A 26,360-nucleotide genomic window follows, 5' to 3' on the forward strand; every position below is an offset into this window, starting at 1 on the left:
CCCCGAGAATAGAAGGCACAAGGGTGGAATTTTTGCTGTTCCGAGCGTTGGGAGAGAATAGCTCCTAAGCCCACATTAGAGGCATCTACTTCTAGGAAGAAGGGGAGTGTCACATCAGGCTGACGAAGGATTGGAGCCGAAGAGAAGGACTCTTTTAATGTTTGAAAGGCTTGAATAGCCTCAGTTGACCATTGCTTAGGATTAGCCCCTTTTCGAGTCAGGGCCACAATAGGAGATGCAATGGAAGAAAAGTTTTGAATGAAGCGTCTATAGTAATTGGCAAAACCTAAAAAACGCTGGATCGCACGAAGAGTAGTTGGCTGGGGCCAATGTAGTACAGCATTTACTTTGTCAGGATCCATCTTCAGACCAACTCCGGAAACAATATACCCCAAGAATGGAATCTGGGGTAATTCGAATGAACATTTTTCTAATTTACAGAACAATGAATTTTTCCGTAGCCTGGAGAGGACTTCTGCCACATGTTGGTGGTGAGAAGGCAGGTCCTGTGAAAAAATCAATATGTCGTCCAGGTAGACGACGACACATACATATAATAAGTCCCGAAAAATCTCATTGATGAAGCCCTGAAAAACAGCGGGGGCATTACATAGCCCGAAAGGCATTACCAGATATTCGTAATGCCCGTCTCTGGTGTTAAACGCTGTCTTCCATTCGTCACCGGAACGGATTCTGATTAAATTGTAGGCACCACGAAGATCCAACTTAGTAAAAATACGGGCTCCCTTGATGCGGTCAAATAGCTCAGTGATCAACGGAATGGGATACCGATTCTTGATAGTAATGGCATTGAGTCCACGAAAATCTATACAAGGGCGTAATGATCCATCCTTCTTTTTGACAAAGAAGAACCCAGCTCCAGCGGGCGAGGTGGAAGGTCGAATGAACCCACGCTGGAGGTTCTCCCGTATATATTCAGATGTAGCTTGAGTTTCAGGTAACGAGAGTGGATAGACCCGGCCCCTGGGAGGAGTCTTGCCAGGAAGAAGATCAATCGGACAATCCCAAGAACGATGAGGAGGAAGACGTTCAGACTGAGCTTTATCAAAAACATCGGTAAATGAAGCATATTGAGGAGGGAGTCCCGGTGAAATAGCTGAGATGGAAGCTTGCTGTACCTTGAGAGGAATGACTTGGGAAAGGCAATGATGGTGACATTCAGACCCCCAAGACGTGACTTGAGGGGTGCGCCAGTCAATCTGGGGAGAGTGACACTGAAGCCATGGAAGGCCTAGGACAATCGGACTTGTCGTCACAGGAAGAATTAAAAACGATATCTCTTCATGATGCAGAGCACCAATCTGAAGGGTTACTGGAGACGTACTCTGGGTGATGAGACCGTTGATGAGACGTGATCCATCGATAGCCGTCACAGTAATGGGAGTTTTTAAGGTAATCACTGGTAGAGACCATTGATTTACTAACGATTTGGAAATAAAATTTCCTGCTGCTCCGGAATCAATCAATGCCTGTGACTCAAAGGTTTTGGTAGCAAAGGAAATAGTCACATCAAAAGCGCAGACTTTAGATTTCATAGACGATGGAGAGGACTCCAGGGACCCTAACTTCACCTCTCCAGAACTAGTTAGGGCCTGGCATTTCCCGATCTCTTAGGGCAGGAGCTGAGGACATGAGTGGAATCAGCACAATAGATACAGAGTCTATTCTTGACTCTTCGTCTCCTCTCCTCAGAAGATAACTTGGAACGTCCTATCTCCATGGGAATCACAGCAGGTGACACTGGACGAAATTGAGGTTTAGAGCGAAGAGGTGCTTTAGCAGAAGTCGTTCTCTCAGCCTCTCTTTCACGAAATCTCATATCAACACGATGGCATAGAGAGATCAAATCTTCAAGTGACGAAGGAAGCTCTTGAGTAGTCAGTGCATCTTTAATTTTATCGGAAAGCCCCTGCCAGAAGGCGGCAACTAGGGCTTCAGTGTTCCACTGAAGTTCAGAGGCTAAGATCCTAAATTGAATGACGTACTGGCCTACAGTATGAGATCCTTGTCGCAGACGGAGGATGCTGGAAGCAGCGGAGGTCACACGACCTGGTTCATCGAACACACTTCGAAATGTAGAAATGAATTTGGCACTATCTTGTAATATTGGATCGTTCCTCTCCCACAGAGGGGAGGCCCAAGCCAGGGCTTGTCCTGAAAACAAAGAGATAAGATAGGCCACTCTGGAACGATGGGTAGAAAAATTTTGAGGTTGGAGCTCAAAATGGACTGAACATTGGTTAAGGAAACCCCTACAAGTTTTGGGGTCTCCATCGTACTTTGACGGAGTAGGCAGGTGAAGCGTGGAAGCTGTAGACACCTGGGATGGCAATGGGGAAACGGAGGAAAGCACAGGAGCTTCAGTAGTAGCTGTCACAGTCTGTCCAGATGTTCCTTGGGAGGTTAATGACTGGTAACACTGAAGTAACAGCTGTTGGCGGGCATCCTGTTGTTCCACACGGCTAACCAGATGTTGCAGCATCTCTTTGGCGGTAGGTTCCGCATCTGGGTCTGTCATGGCCTGATCTTACTGTCACGGGCACTAGGAGTCTTTACCCAGGGATCACCAGATGGTAGGCTTACCAGAGCAATGTAGATGGTAATAGGGTACTCTGGTAGCTGGGTGATCACGGAACATGAAATGATGGCCGATGAGATGCTCAGGAAAGTCTATGACTAGCAACACTGGTAATAATGAGATAATAATACACAAGGAACTGTATGGACAAGGACACGTGAAGATAGTCAGTGGTCTGCGATAGCAAGTTGTACCACTGCTATAGTGAGGAGGAATGTCCAACAGAAACAAGGAGGTGATGAGAGTCAGCGGTCTGCGGGTAGCAAGTTGTACCGCTGTCTGAGTGAAGGAATGGAATCCAAGTGGAGGTATCCAGGTAGTCAGTGGTCTGCGGTAGCAAGTTGTACCACTGCTATGTGAGAGGAGGATGGAACAGGTGATACCGGAAACAGGGATCAGTGGTCTGACATCAGCAAGTTGTACCACTGAATATATATGTGAGGAGGTGCACGGGGGAAGACTGCAACACAGGATATACACAGGCACCTTATACACGATCCACAGTAATATGCACAATATAGATATATATATATATAAATGACTGAGCAGGTCTGCAATCTAGAAAGTCTCTTGAAGTAGTCCAGCACAATGATAACACAGTCAATGATGGCAATAGACTCAGCGGATAGCAGACTCCAGAGAGAACCAAACACAGTCCAGCAAGATATGCAATACACAGCACAGTCAATGAGAAGTATGCATACCGTGGTTCAGCAGTAGCAGTCAGATGGGATAGCAGCGGTACCTGAGCGGCTAGAGGCCGACTGGATAGAAAGTCCCTGGACAGGTGAGGCAGAGGTCTAGCAGGTGCAGCGCACAGGTGAGTAGACCAACAGGGACACGAATCCACAGGAGTCAGCAACACGTGGAACTGGACTCATAGGAGACCCAGGAGAATAGAGATGATCCAGCAGAGGGTAGTAGATGAGATACAAATCCAGTGCTGACAGGAGGGTAGAGACCAGTGGAACACGTGAAGGCGTGGAGAGTGGATCAGCAGGAGATGGACGATAGCGCTGACCACAGCAGCAGGGCTCAGCGGCACACGGAGGTAACCAGTAGCAACCACAGGAACCAACAGCGATGGGAAACAGGAGTGCAGCGCAGGGCAGGAGCTGTTGATCACGAAGTGTAGCAGATGGTCATGAAAGCGGCAGTCTCGAGGAAGTCACAGCAAAGATGAGATGAGACTGTAGTGCACGGAGGCAGCGGATAGTAATCAGCTGGCAGTCACGATGTTGAACACAGGCGAGTTGCAAGCAGGAGACTGTAGTGCACGGAGGCAGCGGGTAGTAGCCAGCTGGCAGTCACGATGATGAACACAGGCGAGTTGCAAGCAGGAGCCCGTAGTGCACGGAGGCAGCGGATAGTAATCAGCAAACAGACTTGATGAGAAGCAGGTGAGTGAAGTAAAAGCTGGAGTGCACGGAGGCAGCGGATAGCAATGAGCAAACAGTCACATTGATATAAAATAACGTTGAAGTGGTTTAGAAGACTGTAGTGCACGGAGGCAGCGGATAGGAATCAGCACACAGTCCTGATGATACAGTTGATGGTAGAAGTGGTATGGGAACCACAGCAGTAGAAGTGGTTTAGAAGACTGTAGTGCACGGAGGCAGCGGATAGGAATCAGCAAACAGTCCTGATGATACAGTTGATGGTAGAAGTGGTATGGAAACCACAGGAATAGAAGTGGTTTGGAAACCACAGGAATCAGCAGCGCTGAATACACGAGGAATACAGGAACACCTTCAGAGACTCATGAGGAATGAGACTCCAAGATCAGGCAACGTGGTGTTGACCACAGGTGCTTAATATAGGGAGGTTGCCTGATCTGCCAATTGAGTTAAAGGGGTATACACTGAAGTATAGAAAAGGGCTGCGCATGCGCAGACCCTCAAGATGGTGGACGACCACGGTTCCTAAATGTCCGGGAAGAGGCACTCATGGTCCGGTGAGTGACAGGTGCCCAGTGCCCACTCCTCTACGCAGTCCAGGTACAATTATTGGTGCGAATCATAAAAGTTCAGGGTTTTTAATATATTGTGGTGACCCACTCCTCTACGCAGTCCAGGTACATTTATTGGTGCGAATCATAAAAGTTCAGGGTTTTTAATATATTGTGGTGACCCACTCCTCTACGCAGTCCAGGTACAATTATTGGTGCGAATCATAAAAGTTCAGGGTTTTTAAGATATTGTGGTGACCCACTCCTCTACGCAGTCCAGGTACAATTATTGGTGCGAATCATAAAAGTTCAGGGTTTTTAATATATTGTGGTGACCCACTCCTCTACGCAGTCCAGGTACAATTATTGGTGCGAATCATAAAAGTTCAGGGTTTTTAAGATATTGTGGTGACCCACTCCTCTACGCAGTCCAGGTACAATTATTGGTGCGAATCATAAAAGTTCAGGGTTTTTAATATATATTGTGGTGACCCACTCCTCTACGCAGTCCAGAAAGATACCTTGTTGCAACGTTTTGGACTAATAACTATATTGTGAGGTGTTCAGAATACACTGTAAATTAGTGGAAATGCTTGTTATTGAATGTTATTGAGGTTAATAATAGCCTAGGAGTGAAAATAAGCCCAAAAACTTGATTTTTAAACTTTTTATGTTTTTTTCAAAAAAAATCCGAATCCAATACCTTAAATCCGAACCGAGACCTTTCGTCAAGTGTTTTGCGAGACAAATCCGAACCTCAAAAATAACGAAAATCCGGATCCAAAACACAAAACACGAGACCTCAAAAGTCGCCGGTGCACATCCCTACTTCAGGGGGCCCCCATACATTTTTCCCGCTGCCACCTGCTTACCCCATCTGGTGCGGCAGTGCGGCATACAATGTATTAAGAAAGCCGTGCCAGCGCTGCTCTCTCTCTCTGCACGCGCTGATGCTAAAAGATAGAAAGTGGTGGAGCCCTTCTACTAAATGTATGTAGCACTTGGAGGGATAGTTATACTGTTTAAGTATGGAGAGCAGAGCTGGATGGGTGACTCAGTCATCAATCACCCTCTGGCAGACACCCACTGTGACTGGCAGGAGCCCTCACAAGTTAGTCGCCCTGGAAACCCTACACACCTAAATCTGGCTCTGTTAGGGGTCATGTGTTCTCTTTTTTTCCCAGGAGAAAAGTGTATAGAAGAGGAAATAGGATATTGTGCTGTCACACAGCAGTGCGTACAATGTTATGGGAAGCACATGGACTAGAACGTCAAGATGTTGGCAACTCCCTAGGGTACAATGGTTTGCATATACCGATAGGAAGAACCGTGTAGATCGGGGCTGAATCCAGAATAGACGCACTCCAGGGCTTTGTTTTGCATCCACATGAAACGGAGACTTCGTTTTGTGGGATGTGATTATTTAAATGTAAAGCATGTGGCGGAGCAGGTGCATTTAGGGGGGATACTATTTTCATATGATCAGCATCCACATAGAGTAGGTGCAGAGAGCTTTTCTGGGGCAGTTCCAAAACTAGGATGCGAGTGTGAGCAACAGATAAATAGGCCCATTTATGTAAACTGAAACATGCTGTTGTGGAGCTGATGTAAATAAACCATAGGAATCTTGTTTCTTTTATAAGAAACAAAACAAAACACTTTAATTGTGAAACAATGAACCTGTGCCACAGAAATAGGACTTCTATAAAGGCCAACAAGCATCAGGAGTTTTCAGAATGTACCTGCAGACATTTGTTATATCGGCCCCGGAATATCCCTCAATCTTCTCAGCAATGACATCCAGATTTACTTCAGGTTCCAGCTCAACTTCTTTCAGGTTTATCTTCAACAGTTCAGCTCTTCCGTTAGCTGTGACAGAGGGAAGGAGAATTAGCTTTCCATGTATTGATTATAGAAGATACTCTAATTTGGGCTGGACTTTTCATCACAGCCAAGTCTTTTTTTCTGGATTAAATGAAATTAGTGTTATATTCGGTTATTAAATACCATGTAACTTCCATACAAAGGGCTAGATTTACTAAGCTGCTGGTTTGAAAAAGTGGGGATGTTGCCTATAGCAACCAATCAGATTCTACCTTTCATTTATTTTGTACCTTCTACAAAATGACAGCTAGAATCTGATTGGTTGCTATAGGCAACATCCCCACTTTCTCAAACCCGCAGCTTAGTAAATCTAGCCCAAAGTCCTAACAAATTACCAAAGCCAACAATGGAGGCAGATGAAGCTGCAACAAACATGGACCTTTGTAATGGGCGGAGATCATCATTATTGGCTCTAAACAATCTTAATAACACACACACTGAATAATCCAGCCGGCTGCCTCAATAGTAAGCAGACAAGGGGTACATTGTACACTCACTAAAGTATTGCAAACTCACTGGAGTAAAGTTAAAAGCCCCGCACACACACATGCTCAAATACCAGTGACTATGTACCCTTACGAATATCTATATACTGTATAACTTCCAGTCCACTGATACTTATAGAGTATGTAACAAATGATCTATCCCATTCCACGAACATATCTTAGAAGAACTGAGAAGCTGTGTAAACACAGGAAAATAACACCATTTAATATGAACATGACTTTTCGTAACATAAAATATGACATATTAAGACTTATAGGTCTACTTCTCAAAGAGCGAAAAGCCCTTTGGCTGATGAAAACGGGTGTTTCCGCTGGGGATAGGCTTCTGTCCTATCAAGCGGTTATTGCTATAGCCGGAGGTAGCCCCGCCAGTGATAAGATTCACAGGATTGCCACTGTTCTGCAAGGGGAAGCCTATTTAATAAGGATCTCAGGATGGCAATAACAGAAAGAAATGAATGGAAACACAAGTTTTAAAAGTATTAAAAAAAAATATTTTATTTTTAACTACTTATTTTAATTTATTAGTTTATGCCAACGGACAGCACAGCTCACACATATCCCCCCTGAGACTGGCCTGGCAAAGCCTTACCACTCCCAGCACAAGCATGGAGGCTCAGTTGTCCCAGAGATGCTTTATTGATAAATGGTGGAGACAGAAATTTTTTTTATTGCTGCCTTTTAATAAATAGGACCCTTAATATGGACGTACTAATAAATTGTATTATAATAAATAAAAAAAAGAGCTAATATATAATGAGATATGAGAACCATATCAGACTATTTCCCATGTTCACGTGAGCATTACCTCCCCACACTGTAAATATTCTGTTCTATGCTGTGGATCAGTGATGGGCAACCTGATGTAATTCAGGAGTAGAGTGGGCCCTTATAAAGGACCATTACACACTAGTTAATATTGTTATTATCTTTTATTTATATGGCGCCACAGAGGGTCTGCAGCGTCGTACATATTGTGTAGTAGAAATCAAAATATGGCATATAGGGAAGTACAAGAAAAAGAAAACTAAGTGCAATATAAATAGACAACTAGAATGGACAACCCGACTGAGGACAGGCAGACCGGCCAGAAAGGTATAAGGGAATAAACAATGCAGGGAGACAGGAGGAGGAAGGAAGAGAGGTCGGGGGTGAACTAAAGCAGGGTGGTCCTGAGCCCAGGAGTGTGGGCGAACTAGCAGAACCAGAGTCGGTAGTTAGAGGTATAATCCAGAGTGATTATCCAGAAGTACAGATGGTGTACAGCTCTTTTTATACAATTTCTGCACCACACAAAGTGTGAGATATCACATTCGGGGTCTGGTTCATTACGGCACGCAAGTGCCGATACGTGTCGTATTTTGCGTAAAACCGTTCCGCACATGACCAGAAGATAACCATACGCCAGAGAACACAGTAACGTCTAATTCATCTTCGAGCACAAAGGACCCTTACTATAGCCTGTGAATTCAAGGCGGAACGGGTAGGGGAATGGGCGTATGTAGTAGCATCCGATTCAAACAATGTGATTTTCAGTCATATCACTTGCACCAGCAACAGGTCGAGTGTAAGTGCCTATTACTAGTGATGACAGCTGTGTATGCAGCTAGAACAAGAGTTAGCAATCAGGAACAAATGTAAAAATGCATTGTATGTACAATAAACATGAATAACATCCTAATAATAGTATTTTATGGAGGGAACCCACTTTTTTTGTTTTTTAATGGTTGTCATTAATGACTATATTATTAACAGGTGACATTAATTGAATTTTTTTTTTTATTATTTGATATTCCACATACGTATTGGATGTACCCTGCAGTGTATTGTCTGTTAGAGCAGAGCAGAGATAGACCCGTATTAATCAACATATATATCTTCAGATGCGCTCCTTGCTGAATATGGACGAGTGTATACCCAAAATATGTGCGTTTTAAACAAAAAACGCACAATACATTAGTTTTGCATTCCTTGACGAATCAGGCCCTCAATGATTACCAGCAGGATGCAATATATTATCCAAACTTGGATTTAACTTAACTTGAACTTAACAAAATTTACATCAATCTGTGATTTCCCAAATTACTTGCAGTTTCATTATTCAGATATTTCCCCTCTCTCTCTAACAGGACACACAAAAGAAAAGTATAACAGCATCCTGCTGTGCATTCAGGCTTAAAAGCTTAATTAGCATGGGAGTTCCTTTCTTCAGAAAGGTCACAGAACCAAAATGCCTCCAAAATGGCATACTACTTATAAATAAACACATGATCAACATTAAAATAAATACATTCACACTGGGCGCCGGGATTTAACCGTTTCGGTGGTGCGTGTCAGTTACTTACCGGCACCTCAGCACCCTTACATTAAACATGTACATTTAAATTAATAAACATTCCCTTTGATAAATGTTTACATCCCCTGATGCCCAGAGTTGGGGATTAACCCATTCTGTGCTGCAGCATCGGGTATTAACCCTTTCAATGCTCTGCCAGCCATCTTGTCCATGTAGGAGGTGAGGAGGCCCTGCCACAATTTGGACCTAGGGCTGCCTGTTGCTCTTCTCTGATCTAGATAAACTGTTACTTAAGGGTCACTTAATACTTGATCCTTCTACTTTCACACTCCTGAATTAGTGGTGACTGTTGAGTTCTCTGGCTCGGTGGAAGGGTGTATACCAGCCCTGGGTGTTTATCTACGCTTTATCCCTGAACATAGCAATGTAACCACTGTGTTACACTTCTTACACTAGCCCTGATGTGCTCTATGAATGATGTATTAGTAAAAATCCATGAAGTGAGGAAAATGAAGAGAGATTAGGTCAGCCAGCATGACCACAGAAAGACCAAACCAGCGGCCAAGTTGGCTAAATCGTCAGATCTCTGGTCATGTGGTGGGCTAGCTAAATGATGGGATAATAAGGGACACAAAGTTTAATGTCTGCATACATGGTTTAAAACAACCAAACTGACCAATATAATTGCTTTGTGTGGTCAGCTTCAGAGATCAGGTTACTTAAGACCTTAATACACGGCTACAACATCTGGTACATATCTTGATTTAAAACAAACATTCAAAATATTTTTTTAAAATATCATTTGAACATTGCAATATCTAGAGAAGCATCCCAATGACATTTAATCAGTGAGGCTGACTTTCCCAACCTTTACCTCTTAATGCACCTTGATAAAAGCTCACTCTCTCACAAAAGCACAGCTGCATAGGGAGAATAAGATGCATGTATGAATAAATCTGATATAGCGATTTCATTTTCCAGGAAACAGTAAAAACTTTATATATAAAGTCAGCACTGGACAAACATCCACTTTATATGCAGCCTGCATAGTGCAAGTAATTGTCTCAGGTGCAAAACGTACGCAACGATCCTATAATTTATACTTCTATTCCAGTCTGCTTGTAAATGCCCTTGAACTAGAAGAATATTATGGGAAGGAGGATTAATAACGTCTCCAGTAATGACTTGTACCCGGATATTTCAATTTGGCTTTAATAGCATTGCTTGTTGAAACGTACCATTATATCAGGAGCATAACACTCATTTAGGTACTGTGAGATCTACGGTTTACTTTATGGAAACAAGAACTATGTCACACTACAATATAACCACTAACTTCAGTCGTCATCAAGCTATTATTGTCTGCTTGTGTCTCAGCCAGCCACCAAAGTGCCTGACACGTGATGAGACAGTAATGAGAGGAGATGAGGCTGCTGCATTTTGATGTAACTGGAGTCTAGACAGCACAGTCCCTGAGACCAGCCATCAGTGAATTACAATGATCTGAGCCTTCAAGTGAAAGAATCTGGAACTTAAGTTCTTTCCTGCAGAACAACAGAGTATATAAACAAACTTTAGCTGTCAGCTCCCAGGGATCTCGGGATGATATTCACCTTGAAGCTGTCTGACTGTGCTTGTAAATATCTCAAGCGAATTATAGCTGCATTAACATCTGTGTATCAGGAAATACAATAATGTCAAAACTATCCTTTGGGAAAATCCGACTTTCAATGTTTTACTTTAAAATTCCATATAGATATTCTGCATTGAAAACCTACAGTTCTACATTAGAGTACTTGTCTGTTTGCCTTCCCCTCCTCTACACACAAGTCACAGTTTATATATGTAACGGAGAAGGGGCACACAATCCTCAGATTCACTTGAAGGAGTGGACAGTTCCAGCACATTAAAAGAGGTGAATGGAACAGCTCATGTCTACAGGATGAGTATCAAAAAATACATATTATTCATACATAAACATTTATACAGGATTAATTCTAATCACTACTTCTAAAAAATCTATTCTAAAAAAAACAATCTATCCATAAAATTTATGGAGCAAAAGTTCTATTTTTAGCATTCTATATTTTTGACAAAGGAGACAATGAATGACAATTGTTCAAGTAAAACTTCCTGACTCCATCACTAAATCCTTTGTATTCTTAAATGTTTTTGTTTTCACTCTATTTCTAAATTAAATAATTAGTGCCTCATTGTACTTAGAAATGCCATGAAACCATTATTTACATGAATCATAAGTAGTTTAACTGTTTTGAATAGGCAATGGCATCTAGCTCAGCTTATTTTTATAAAACATATTCGAGTGTTCTCTCTCTCTGCCTCCGCTCTCCCCCGCTCTCGGCCTCCGCCCTCCCCCGCTCTCGGCCTCCGCCCTCCCTCGCTCTCGGCCTCCGCCCTCCCCCGCTCTCGGCCTCCGCCCTCCCCCGCTCTCGGCCTCCGCCCTCCCCCGCTCTCGGCCTCTCTGCCTCCAAGAGGGAGAGAACAGTATAGGGCCTTTGCCTTTCTATAGCTGTCAGTACAGTTACATTTTCTGAGGAAATCATTTAATATTAGTCGACCTCCTTCCCCCATGATAGCTGTCATGGAAGTGAGAATATCTGACTCACTTTAGGATTTCAGTTTGTCCAGGACCCAGGCAGAGTTAATGGATTCCTCTGCTATCTGCCTAGCAACTAGTTTTCAAAAGGTATTTTATAATAATCCAATCAGACCAGAGATCTAATGTTATAGAAAAGGCTGTCACCATGCTTCATTCAGACTGATCTTCAGTTGGTGTCAGTCACAGAAAGCATAGATTTCCATAAGTGGAAATATACTTTATAAACCATCCCCGATACCCAGTGGTGGTCTAAAAATTTCCCCAAAAAATACACAATGTGTCAAAACAAGTAAGAATGTGGCAAAAAGTGAATCAAGAAAAGAAGGTGAGAACGGATGCAGTTTTAGGACTAGATTTACTAAGCTGCGGGTTTGAAAAAGTGGGGATGTTGCCTATAGCAACCAATCAGATTTTAGCTTTCATTTATTAAGTACCTTCTATAAAATGACAACTAGAATCTGATTGGTTGCTATAGGCAACATCCCCACTTTTTCAAACCCGCAGGCAGCTTAGTAAATCTAGCCCTTAGTGGTCAATAAATTGTTTCAGTCACTGTTCCTAAACTCCCTATTAGAAGCAGAATAACACAGCTAGGATTCTGACACAGGTAATTAATTTGCTGCTAGTAAAGCGAAAAAATGCTCAAAGTCAGAGAGAAAGGAGAAAAAGCAGTATGCAGATCTGTAACCAGACAAACAGACATGAACAAAGCTGGAGTACCTTGTTTTCAGAAAATGGCGTATGAATCTGAGCAATGTAAAGCAATGTAAAATTGATATACAACACAAAAATATACAACAAATCCGGTCATGGTTTTTTAGGACTACTGTCTGTTAAAACATGTTCTGTTACGGTGGTTGATCTACATTTCTCATCCTGCTCAGTCAGTGATAAAATGCAGCTTTGTAATAGCTTGGGGTGCTAGTCAGGTCGATCAGTGGTTTATAAAACTGCAGCGCTGTATAAAAGCCCCCCAAAAAACAAGTCCCCAAATATTTAAAAATGTCCAACTTCCGTAACCTACTACAAAAAACACTCCGACACACCCTTAGGGCTAGATTTACTAAACTGCGGGTTTGAAAATGTGAAGCTGTTGCCTATAGCAACCAATCAGATTCTAGCTGTCATTTTGTAGACTGTACTATATAAATGATAACTAGAATCTGATTGGTTGCTATAGGCAACATCTCCACTTTTTCAAACCCGCAGTTTAGTAAATCTAGCCTTTAGACTGTTAAAAAAAAAAAAAAAAAAAAAAACAGAAACATGGTGACCAAAAAAATGCTTCTGACCAACACAGAGGTCACTTGGAGACACTTCTAAACCCAGACTCAAAAGTTTTAATAAATAAGAGGCAAGCTTTCCCTTATGCTGATGTACAGTACATAGGGCTAATTCCCACTGGTAGGGTTGCAGCTGCCAATATCATATGCCTATGGATGGAAACCTGACTTCATGACTAGTGGAATGTGTTTCTGCCACTAACCACACAGCTATGATAGCCCTGTCACTACAGTGAGTGCAGGAGTAAGAGACCTATCACCTGATGCTTCCTCCTGCAGGAGTGTGGCGACACACAGCAGATCAGAGTTACAGGGCAGTGAGAGGAAGCAAATACCCTGTCCTGTACATCCTCTGCTCCCACTATCAGTCACACTGTAATATGCATCCTCATGGACTAACTCCAGCATTCAACAATGCCATGTCTGCTGACATCTGTGTCACGTGGTGGCAAATGAAACTGCATTTGCAAATAGTTACTTTTCCTACAAACAATAAAATACATCCAAAATAAAAAGCAAAGATTGTAGATAGAATAAAAATACCTATATGTAATATACCGACTTAACGCTTTCACACACATGAAAATATTCTTCATAAAATAGAAATTTCAAAAACGCATTTTCATTTTTGTATTTGGTTATACTTAATAGATCAATTACGGTTTAGCTGTAATTTTTTATAGTCATCTGAATACCTGTAGGTAAAGGTATATAGATCCTTTTCTCTAATCGCCTCCGCAAAGCCTCATCAATGTCCCATGGGAAATTGGTGGCAGCCAGAACCATAACCATTTTTAAAGGATCATCATTTTCCAGAGCACCTCCGACACCTGGGGTATTAAAACACATTATGAGGACACCAGAAGTAAACACACAAAGGGTGCAGACAGTGGAGACACTGATCTTTATTAAAACCACACTTTCCCTGAACATTACTCAGCAATCTATCATAGAAGTCCTGCGTTCATCGTACTGCTCCGGTAGATCATCTAAGCATACGTTCATAAAGACTGTCCCAGGCAATTTCTCAAATGGCATCTGTACATTGTGGTTCTGAAGTCTGAGGCTGGAGGGCTGTTCATAAAATGACTACTGTTGTACATTGCTCAGCAGAGGGAGACAGGTTATTTATATAACTGTCTCTATTGCTCTCATACAGAAGGGGATGAAAAGATATTAAAGGAACCACTCAATGTTTTCTTGACTGAGGAAAAATCTTTCGCTTAACAAGTAGAATTGTTCCTGGATTATTAGATCTGTCCAAAAATCAAAGATGTCTCAGGTCATATAAAGTGAGCGCAAATGTTTCTTTGAACAATCTGCCCCAAAGCTAGAATGAGCCGAGAAACAGAACCGACCACTGAAAATGATCTGACCAATAGTTTAGCTGCCACTGGAACAGTTGCCTAAATTTCCCAATAAAGTATTACTGGCCCTCTTACCTCTTTGTCTGTTTTACCCAGTATTGTTTATTACTGTGTTTGTCCCCGATTGTAAAGCGCTACGGAATTTGCTGGCGCTATATAAATAAATGTTGATGATGATGATTACTGATCTGCATGGGACAAATGACATAAAAAGACTTGTTCCGACAACCCATAATGTATTAAGAGACATTCAGAACCGCAAAACGCGTGGACCCACAATGATTATTTGTGTGCGCAGTTGCAGCTACTTGTCTGACGAGCACATTTCAGGGTGCACAACACCTTACGGTCTTTTGGAAACAATCTGCATCAATTTGCGGGTTGGTTTATAAACCTGAAAAAGTGCAACAATCCAATTAAACCTACTTCCACTTTAGGACCAAGCCCTTCATTAAACCTTTTTGTTTTTCTCCTACAACGCTACTTGGTTTAGCCTCACCTATGTCATATGTTAATCATGAGAGATATCAGGACTGCTTTATCACGTGTGACTTTTGTGTGCTTTAAGCTTTTTATTACATTGGTTGATGCGTACCTAGAAATGTGATTTTGTGCAGCTGAAAGGAACAAAACCCGTTCTAAATACAGCTGTGAAACATGTTTTCTGGCACATCAGAGGTGTAATTCAATTCCTTGCATTCACCCTGCAGTTTTACACTTTGTGGTTGTAAATTCACACGTTATTTTTACAGTATCACATTTATCACTGGGACATTGGAAACCAGACTTGACACGTACATGGTGGAGAACAGTACGATGATGCTGGTGGAACGGACTGAATAACCCTAAACAGTAAAATAAATATCAGCAAAGACAGCGGCATATAGTACCGTCCATCTGAATAAGCAGCTCGGACTTCACTCTCCGACTGGCCTCGTGTTCATCAGACGTTCCTCTCCGACTGCAGATCGAGTCGATTTCATCAATGAAAATAGTGGTGGGTGCATAAAATCTTGCCTGAGGTGAGAGCAATTGCAGTTAATAATGATAAACATGATTCCACATAATATTATAGCAAAAACTTATCATTTGGTACTATAACATGCTGCAAAGTGATGTCACCCATGGAAACTAATCAGATGTTAGGTGTAAAGTCATTTAGCAAATAGGGGAGGGACAGTTCCCTACATATCTAGAACCGCTTTGATACCTGAAGCTGATTTGTGATGTAATCTCATTGAGCAGGAGGATTGAATCCATCAATCTTTATTTATTTGCGCAGAACATGAAAGCTCTACGTAGTGCTATTTGAAATGGACTTGATGGTCCTCCCTCCAGAGCTGCACACTGGAAGATCGGCTCCTGACTTCAGGTAACAGAGAGAGGTCCATTGAAGGTGAACCCCTCCTATTTGCTATATGAAAGTATATGTCTTAGTGAGGTTTGGACACAAAAGTGGACAATTCCTTTCAATTTTCTAAATTGCACCAGAAAACTGTGTGTATTTGATTGGTTGCTCTGGGTTACAACATATCTCTACACATTCTACGGTTATTAATAAGATTCTTTGTTCAATTAAACATGGTAACATCTATGAATTACTTCTTTTTATATTATCATTTTACACAGCAAGTTAGGAGGATAATGACAGTTTCCCTGCAGCTATTACATGCACTTGAAGTTTGTTCTCACATATTTCAGTCTTGAGCAAGTATTCTAGAAGAGCAGTACTTGTGTCAGCTTTCTATTGGTACTTAAGTCACAAAGCACCTCAGTCTCAGGAGCCATTATGAAGAACATGAAATTCGGTGAGTAAGTACAAGATCGGAGAGGTTAGGAGAGGATAAGGAGGAGTGTTGTGCATCAGCCGGCAGCACCATTTCAGAGATTGCATATAGCAAATTACCACTTACTACCCCATGTTTGGTATTACAACCTGTGTAGTGACCCATCAACCCACAAGAGCACTTCCTTATTTAAATAAGCACCCAAATGGTGCTTATTTAAATACTACTAGTGACACAGTTGTCTTTAAGTGTTCCCTTATGCTGGCCTCACACACTAAGCTATTGCAGCCAATTACCTAGTATCTGCTGCAATATCGCTGCGTGAGCCCCCCAAAAACATCCTAAAAAACTCCCAAACATTCATCCTATCAAAATCAGGTCATTATGAGTAACGCTGATAAATGTGGCAGGATGAGAACTGTTCTGGGCCTGTGTGTGGAATATTCTTCTGACAACCCCTCAGTCATGCTGGAGGCTATGCGGCTGCGTGGAACAGGGGGTCAACCGATGAATCTCATCTAATTTTGTCTCCTAAGCGTGTGGACTAATTGGACACTCATCCGGTTGCTCAGACACTTCCGACAAGACTGCCATCCAGACTGCTAAAAATTACGAACATACTGCATGTTGCAAAACAGAGACACATTGAGATTTCTGAATTTAAAGTGGCAATGGCAGGACCTGGCAACTGGACAATTTAATCTAAGGGTTACGGTTAGGGTCAGGCACCAGGCTCCTGCCATCGCCGCTTTAAATACAGAAATCTTAATGTTGCTCTATTATGTAACGAGAAAGTGAAGAGCCGGAATTCACTCTGTTCACAATTTATAGCAGTCTGGATGGCAGTCTTGTCGGAAATGTCCTCTGTCTGTTTTAATTTAAGTCTGCATTTAATCCAGGTCACGGTTATAGTAAATCAGAATTGTTTTATTCTATATACTCGTTGTCACTAATAGACTCATCGGAATAACCTACACCTATACCACCCAGTAGAAATGTATTCACGCTTGTTGTGAAAAGGGTTATGTTGCTCTGCATCTCAGCCATTTTACACATACACACTACAGCAATCACAGGCAACTGCTGAACGGTTACTATGAGTAGCGATCTTGTACACATATATTGGCTCAACAATGCTGTTTACGTCTCAGAAGTATATGTTCCTGTAGGTTTTATAAAGGGCCAATATATAGCATCAGTTTCACATTTGCTTGATTGACTGACCCCAAGGAGCAGTTCTATGATATCCTGCCATCGCTCTACTTCTCTACCAATGTCTGCATTTCTTTCCTTGGTCATTATTTTAATAATCCAAAGTACATATATTCTAGGTTTGTAAAATTCCCCTACCACCGTTTTCTAGATTGAAACGACCACAGTACACAAAGAAGAACTTACCATTTCAAATAATAAGCGAACCAACTTTTCAGACTCTCCTCTGTACTTGGATGTTAATGTTGAGGAAGAAACATTGAAAAAGGTTGTTCCACATTCCGTGGCTACCGCTTTAGCCAACAAGGTCTTACCCGTACCCGGTGGTCCGACCATTAGAACACCCTGAAAATGTTAAAAAAAAAAACCAATAATAATTATTAGTTTTTCAGACAAAATTATAGGGAAGCCCAATTTTCTTTCTTCTGTGGATTTACAAATAAAATCCAACCAAATTTTACTTGACGGTTTTAAATCCTCTAACTGATACTATGGAAATTTCCAAACCACCCTTATTATTTTCAGCTGCCTTTTGGTGGAAATAAAACCATATAGTACTATTGTTGTAACACTTCTACTTGTCTTCAAGTGACCACAGGGCAATGTGAGGTCTAAAAGGTTATTACACTAGCGGTCTGCAAATAACTTCATATGGTGAAAAAAGCAAAATGTTTACATTTATTACACCCTTAATAAACTTTATCATAATCAATATCAAACTATACAATTCATACAATACCAATATGATTGTTTATTCTCACCCTCCATGGTCTTCGGATTCCCTTAAAGAAGTCAGGCATCCACATAGGAAGCACCACAGCTTCCCTCAATAATTTTTTTGCTTCCTCTAAATCAGCAATGTCTTCCCTATTGAAAGAGAGATAAGAGAGCGAGATGAGAGACAGAGACAGAGAGAAAGAGGCAGAGAGAGAGACAGAGACAGAGAGAGAGAGAGAGAGACACAGAGACAGAGACAGAGAGAGAGAGACAGAGACAGAGAGAGAGACAGAGACAGGGACAGAGACAGAGACAGAGACAGAGACAGAGAGGCAGAGAGAGAGAGGCAGAGAGAGAGAGGCAGAGAGAGAGAGAGAGAGAGAGAGAGGCAGAGAGAGAGAGAGACAGAGAGAGAGAGAGAGAGAGAGAGAGAGAGAGAGAGAGACAGATGAGACAGATACAGAAATCAGAGAGAGACACATCAGACAGAGATCAGCGAGAGAGAGACACATCAGACAGAGATCAGCGAGAGAGAGACACATCAGACAGAGATCAGCGAGAGAGAGACACATCAGACAGAGATCAGCGAGAGAGAGACACATCAGACAGAGATCAGCGAGAGAGAGACACATCAGACAGAGATCAGCGAGAGAGAGACACATCAGACAGAGATCAGCGAGAGAGAGACACATCAGACAGAGGGAAAGAGAGAGACAGACGTTGGTGACAGAAAGAAAGCCATAGGAAAGAACTGTGACGTATGTAAAATCTTGTAAAATATAATGTATCAGTATAATCTAGACAATATAGCGCACACTTACTAAATATGATTTGCATTACTATTTAGTCAACCAATGCATACAGGGTTCACATTTTCTATTGAAACATAGATTTTGAATAATACTGAGATATGCAAAATTCAAAAGTTAGTGATAAAACAAATGGCTTTCAGTAGAAGAAACGTTCAACAATCATGGTATATGAACACATTGCACTGTAAAAGGTAACGCTGAAAATATCTTGTCATAATTTAAAAAAATAAAAATAAACAGAGAGTTGTGATAAATGGAACATTTTCTAATTGGTCAAAAGTTTTAAGTGAAGTACCTCAAGGTTCTGTGCTGGGGCCACTCCTTTTATATATATTTATTAATGACCTTGGTGATGGTTTAGAGAGTAAAGTTTCTATTTTTGCAGATGACACTAAACTCTGTAAGGTAATAAAATCTGAGCAAGATGTAGGTAGCTTCTCTACAGAAGGACTTAAATAAACTGGAGGATTCGGCGGCCAAATGGAATATGAGGTTTAACATAGATAAATGTAAGCTTATGCATTTAGGGATCAAAAACAAGAACGCAATCTATAAATTAAATGGAATTAATTTAGGAGAATCTATAATGGAAAAGGATTTGGGAGTGCTCGTAGACAGTAGACTTAGCAATAGTGCTCAATGTCAAGCAGCAGCTGCAAGGGCAAATAAACTATTGGCATGCATAAAAAGGGGCATAAATCTGGGTTCTGTTCTTGGCCCTCTACTCTTTTCGCTCTACACCTCCTCCCTGGGGGCTCTCATCTCCTCCTTCGGTCTTCAGTATCACCTTTACGTTGACAACATCCAACTCTACATCTCCTCGCCCGATCTCTCCTCCACGCTCCTCTCTCGTGTATCTGACTGCCTTTCTGCCATTTCCTCCTGGATGTCCTTGCGCGTTCTCAAAATTAGCATCTCCAAAACTGAACGCATTGTCTTTCCTCCCCCTAGACTCCCCTCCCACCACATCCTCTCTATCACTGTTAACAATACCACCATCTCCTCTGTCACCCAACTCCGCTGTCTGGGTGTCACCCTCGACTCCTCTCTCTCCTTCGCCCCCCACATCCAATCCCTTTCGCTACCAGCTATGCAACATTGCCCGCATCCGGCCCTTCCTCTCCCAAGATGCCACCAAAACTATCATCCACGCACTCATCATCTCCCGCCTTGATTATTGCAACCTCCTTCTTACCGGCCTTCCCCATTCCCATCTCGCCCCCCTCCACTCTATACTCAATGCGGCTGCTAGGCTCATCTTCCTTTCTCGCAGCTCCTCATCCGCCTCCCCTCTCTGCCTTGCCCTACACTGGCTCCCCATTCCTTACAGAATCCTTTTCAAACTCCTGACCGTCACTTTCAAGGCTCTCTCCCAGTCTACTGCCCCCTATATCTCTAACCTCCTCTCCATTCACACCCCTGCCCGCTCCCTGCGCTTGGCCAATGACCATCGCCTCTCCTCCACTCTGATCACCTCTTCCCACTCCAGAATCCAAGACTTCTTCCGTGCTGCCTCCCTTCACTGGAACGGTCTCCCTCGCTCCATCCGTCTTTCTCCCAATCTGTCTTCCTTCAAGAAGGCACTCAAAACTTACCTGTTCCTAAAAGCCTACCAACCTTCCACCTAACCCCCTCATCTCATCCCCTCCGCCTGTTCTCCCCCTCTCTCCTCCCAGCCCACCTGTTCTCTCCTCACTTCTTCAACTTGCTCCCTGTGTGCCTGAGTTCTGTCTACCATCCCTTAGGATGTAAGCTCATTTGAGCAGGGCCCTCTTCCCTTTGTTCTCCATACCTGTTCTTCTGCTCCGTCTTTACTGCATTAGCCTGCCTGGAGTCTCTAAAATGTTGGTATTTTTTGTTTACTGTGTGTAATGTTTCACTTTGTTTAGTATACTGTTTGTGCTGTGTACAGCGCTGCAGAACTCTTGTGGCGCCTAACAAATAAAGGATAATAATAATAATAATAGATGCAAGGGAAGACAGTGTAATTTTGCCACTGTATAAATCGTTGGTAAGACCTCATCTTGAATTTGCAGTACAGTTCTGGGAACCACGCTATAAAAAAGATCATTTGGAACTAGAAAGGGTTCAGAGAAGGGCGACAAAATTGACAAAGGGTATGGAGTCATTAAGTTATGAGGAAAAGTTAGCCAGTTTAGGCATGTTTACTTTAGAAAAGAGGAGTCTAAGAGGGGATTTTATTACTATGTACAAAGACATTAAGGGTCAATACAGAAAACTTTCATGCAAACTTATCACCCCAAGGACTATATACAGGACACGCGGTCACCCCCTAAGGTTAGAGGAGAGGAAATTTCACAACCAGCAAAGGAAGGGGTTCTTTACAGTAAGGGCAGTCAAAATATGAAATTCATTGCCATGGAAGGTTGTGATGACAGAATCAATAGATATGTTTAAGAAAGGGTTAGACAAATTTTTAGCGGAAAAGTGTATCCAGGGATACGACCGTTAATTAAAATGAAGGATAGTAGTGGATATAGGGTAAAAATAGGACTTTAATATTGGGTCTGGGGGGATTTTAATAATTGAAACTGATTGGCGGTTGCTTACTCTGGATCAATTTCAAATATAAGTGCAGGATCACAGGAGATCCAAAATAGGTTGAACTTGATGGACTGGTGTCTTTTTTCAACCTCATCAACTATGTTACTATGCAACATATTTATAATTAATATAATACTGTTGGTTGGGCTTAACTTTCTTGACATAGTAGTTTCTATCGCTATCCTTTCAGGTGTGTGATACTCCTCTTTCTGAAATCTATAGTGACAAGGGTCCAAATGCAGTGGGGAACTTTGATGGGGCTACTTTCCCTTTCACTATTATCTTACAGCGGTGGTCAGACTTTTGGACTCTGATCTACTCTAAAAACCCAAATTATTTTGTGATCTACAATGTGCAACGGTCCAGTTACATAAAATATGCCCTTACTAGATTCAGTGATCTCCTTGTTAAGTTTTAAATTAAATTTTAATAATGATAGAAAAGGTAAAAAGATCAGCATGATCCAATAAAAAATATATACAAAATACAGAAATAGTTCAATAATTCAGAAATATGCTATGTGAACTACAAACATATAGCAAGCAGTCCAACTCATTACGGAGTCAAATTCTTAGGTATTCCTGCTCACAAATATATAGACCAGTTTGTTTAGTGGAACAATAATTAAAGCACAAACACCTGTCCAGACAATATTTGATGTAGTTCATATGTCAAATAGCCATCTGTGCACACCAAACAGGCCATGGAAGTATATGAAAAAGTCCAAGCCGATGCTCAGAAATCCCATGCAAAATTTATTGAATTGGATCTTTAAATGTTACACTTAACCTAGCAGTCTTCATCAGTTTGATATTAAGTGGACAGGCCACACACATACAGCTGTGTCCACATTGGAGTACACTGTTTGTGGTCTGCTTCATTAACACGGATAGTTCTGAGGCAGGGCCATCTTAACAACATTATGGGCCCCCGGGCAAAGCAGTGCACCGGGGCCCCTAGATATAGATATAGATATATAGATGTATACAGATACAGACATAGATATAGATATATAGAGATAGAGATAGATCGATGTACTTGCTCTGTGACCCTTGTAGGTTTTTTTTGCAGGTTTTTTTCTTTTGCAGGATTATTTATTCTCATTAAGAGCCGTACCTATGGGGCCCCCTTGCCCGTGGGGCACCTGGGCAGCTGCCCCTCGTGCCCAATGGAAAAGATGGCCCTGTTCTGAGGGTCCAAAGCAACAAATAAAAGTCTGTGCATTTTAAGTGAACGTCTTAGCATTTTCTTACAAGTCAGGGCAGGGCACATACGTGTGGGTGCGCAGAACAGGGGAGGGCACATACATGTGGGTTCCAAAGTCAGGGCAGGGCAAAAGCGTGTGGGTTCCCAAATCAGGGCAGGGCACAAGCGTGTGGGTGCGCAAGTCAAGGCAGGGCACAAGCGTGTGGGTGCGTGCGCAAGTCAAGGCAGGGCACAAGCGTGTGGGTGCGCAAATCAGGGGAGGACACAGGCATGAGAGTGCGCAAGTCAGGGGAGGACCCAGGCGTGTGGGTGCACAAATCTGGAGAAAGCACAGGCGTGTGCGTGCGCAAGTCAGGGCAGGGCACAAGCGCGTGAGTGTGCAAGTCAGGGGAGGGCACAGGCATGTGGGTGCGCAAGTCAGGGCAGAGCACAGGCCCTCTAACCTTCTAAAAGGCCACAAATTGCCTTTAATCTCAGTAATGAGTAAAAGAATATATTTGATCAAAGAAAGAGACACCTATCTGTAATAACAGATCAGCAGCCATACTAAACAAGTGCTACAAGCTATAACAAACAAATCTGACAATAAATCAGGAAGGGGCTAGGGGCCACAGGCGAAGGCTCGGAGGGCCGCTTGTTGCCCATCACAAGGTTAAATGGTTAATGACCATATTTAAGTGATATAAATCTGTATTGTGAATCTATAATTATAATGCTACTGACCTTGTAGAACACACTAGGACATAAGTTTAATTAGCAAAACTAAGGACTAAGTTTTTTTTGAACATGCTGCCAACAAAGTAGCTGTTCTATTTGCAGTTGGATGTTTCTGGTTTTTGCTTCAACAAAGTAGCATTAATGACTTCTACAATAACTAAATGGTGTTGCTGGCCATAGAGAATCCAAACGGCTGCTTTTGGAGATGGACTAGAACAATAAGTGGTTTCCAGCTAGGTTGTGGTATTCCAGGCTTCGAAAGCAACCATAGCACTGTATTTGCTGCTTTATTTTATTACGGCTCTGTGCACATTAGTAATCTTCCTTCCACCCGATGTGGTTCCCTTTCAGTAGCGGGAGCCTGCGGCTGGACACATGTACACTAAGGGCTTATTGATCCCTATTGGTGAACAGACAGCCTATGAACTCATTTCTTCTATCAAACTGCACTATAGAAGCTAAATGTCCTATTCTTTGTGTGCAGTTCCTGTAATTTGGTGCCTGGTACAGGCCGTCTGTTATTCCAAAAAGATCACTCATTTCTGGTACCTGTGGCTAGCCTCCAATTACCACTCTGGAAATGGAACATCAATCTGGGTGGGTGATAAAAAAAAAAATCCATGTGTGCACACCCCATGTCATATATCATGATACAACCTACCATTCAGGTTTCCTATCTGGCTATGCTGTATTATATCGTTATTGCCCGATTTAAGCAGAAGGAAGTGATTTCCGATACGTAAAACAAGATATATTAGGAAGTTGGTAAGACCCAAGTCACATCAAGGACGGTTTCACATGAAATCCAGACATAGCTTCTAATCATATGAAAAAATTACACTTCTTTATTTTGATCAGAAAGATAATCTCTGCAAATTATAAATAAGAGGATAGCATACCAGAGAAGTAAAACATCATTGCTTGATAAAACAAGTCACGTATTGTAATATTGTTCATGATAACTGTTCCGCTGGAGACTACGGAAGATATTCCCATTTATACCAGTCAGACACATTAATAAATACAAACAAGCAGATAAATGACAATTTCTGTTTACAGAATGATTCTGATTTCACTGAACATCTGCAGAAATATATTGTGAAAATAAACCCTACTTATAAATGGGATATATTTTCATATTAACCATGGGATTACATTTTATATAGGAAATTAGCCTATGGCCTGCAATAAGAGTTCCAGAGTTGGGATTTTGAAGCACTGTTTACCGGTCTCCTCTTAAGCTTTCATTTATAATATCAAGAAATTCCCTTCTGAGAAACAAATCATTTTCCTGCAAACTCACAAATCAGCCTAGAAGTGTAGCTTTATTATGTATGAATACTAAACTGCATTTCAAGACAGAAACATAAACTCGCAGGTAGGTGTAGGATTTCGCAGGCTTAGATATAGCTCTGTTTTGCTTGGCCGCTAATCACTTAAGCCAGTAACAATTTCCAAAAGTATATTTATAAGGAGCGTGGATCTGCTGCATCGCTGCATTTGGCGCTCTACATGGACTATTTGTAGGAAGCAGCTTTCTGTATTCATGCGCTTTCTGTTCGGACAGATAGAATAAAGTGTCAGGGACTCTCGTCTTATACTGGCACATAAACAAGCTTGGACGAGTCCTGATAACCAGCTAAGGAAAGAAGATTGACAGAAAGAGAGAGGGAGCTGGGAACATTGGGTTACAAGAAATCGTCACATACCGTGAAATTAATAAATGAACTTGAAACAAAGCTTAATTTTTACCCTCTCTCTGTTACATATTAGAAGCTCCAAGCTCAGTTTTGAGCTCGGTAAGTCAAAGAATAAAAAAAGACAAGTTAGATGTAAAAACTTTCCTATAGAAGGGTCTTTGACACTGATGCAGGTGTCTCACATCCACACACGGTGCAACTGGGGGTCCCTGCTCCGTCCACTATCTAACTCTCAGGCTTCCTACTTACTTCATACTTGCCAACTCTCCCGGAATGTCCGGGAGACTCCCGCATTTCGGGTGAGTCTCATGGACTCCCGGGAGAGTATGGCAATCCCCCGCATCTGCAGAATTAGGGCCAAAATACCGCAATTATCTGGGAATCGCAGCATTTGGCCCCGCCCCCACTGTAAAATGCCGCGTTTGCGTCATTACATCACAGCATCGCCCACCTCCCCCACGGCAGCTCCCGGAAGGCAAGCGCAGAAAGTTGGTAAGTATGACTTACTTCCATTAGTCTCGCATCATACAGCCTTGTTCTCGCTAACATAATCATATAGGGAAAATTAACAAACCTGTCTCCTGAAACACTCTGTGCTGCAATAACCATTACAATTATGCAGTTGGCTACACATTGTTTTATTTTCACCCACTTCAAAAGTGAGGATATCTGGATAAGCAGTGGAGAAAGATTGACAACAAACAAGGTGATCTTATGCTTGTCAAATGTATTAGAGAAGACTAATTAGTAAAAGATTAGAGAGCAACTGCGTTAACCTTGTGTTTATCAGACGTCAAAAAAGATAAAAACCTGGGCTACATTGCTTTGTATTATTGTATATACCCTTGGTTTAAACAATAGACCCACATACAGGACAATGGGAGTCATCGTCAGACACAGTGTTCTGTCATATCTAATAAAATTTGATGCAGTAGGATATAATTTTGATTGGGCACGGTGACCATCTTAGAGCACAGTACAGCAGATGGTCAACCGGCTGACACTGACCAATCAAAATCTGTGTGTGAGCAGCAGAAGATTTACAGAGACTTTTGCTCATCACTAGATCACAGATACAGGCAGTTGTCCGAGCAGAAAATCATAAGGACTATGAACAAGTTGGTTTGATTTGAACAAATTA

At 42.0% G+C, this 26,360-nt stretch overlaps 1 protein-coding gene across 2 annotated transcripts in view; it reads right to left on the reverse strand.

Moving 5' to 3' along the window:
• KATNAL1 (katanin catalytic subunit A1 like 1) overlaps positions 1-26,360 on the reverse strand; it is an 82,938-nt gene that overhangs the window by 14,842 nt on the left and 41,736 nt on the right. For both annotated transcript variants that reach the window (XM_075198947.1, XM_075198948.1), the window contains exons 6-10: positions 18,264-18,369; positions 17,689-17,847; positions 15,394-15,520; positions 13,832-13,966; positions 6,290-6,416 (exon numbers count right to left, since the gene is read on the reverse strand). In XM_075198947.1, the coding sequence (XP_075055048.1) occupies positions 6,290-6,416; positions 13,832-13,966; positions 15,394-15,520; positions 17,689-17,847; positions 18,264-18,369 (654 nt within the window). The remainder of the gene's footprint in view (positions 1-6,289; positions 6,417-13,831; positions 13,967-15,393; positions 15,521-17,688; positions 17,848-18,263; positions 18,370-26,360) is intronic.

This window comes from Mixophyes fleayi, chromosome 2, assembly GCF_038048845.1.
Source record: "Mixophyes fleayi isolate aMixFle1 chromosome 2, aMixFle1.hap1, whole genome shotgun sequence".
Classification (NCBI taxonomy): domain Eukaryota; kingdom Metazoa; phylum Chordata; class Amphibia; order Anura; family Limnodynastidae; genus Mixophyes; species Mixophyes fleayi.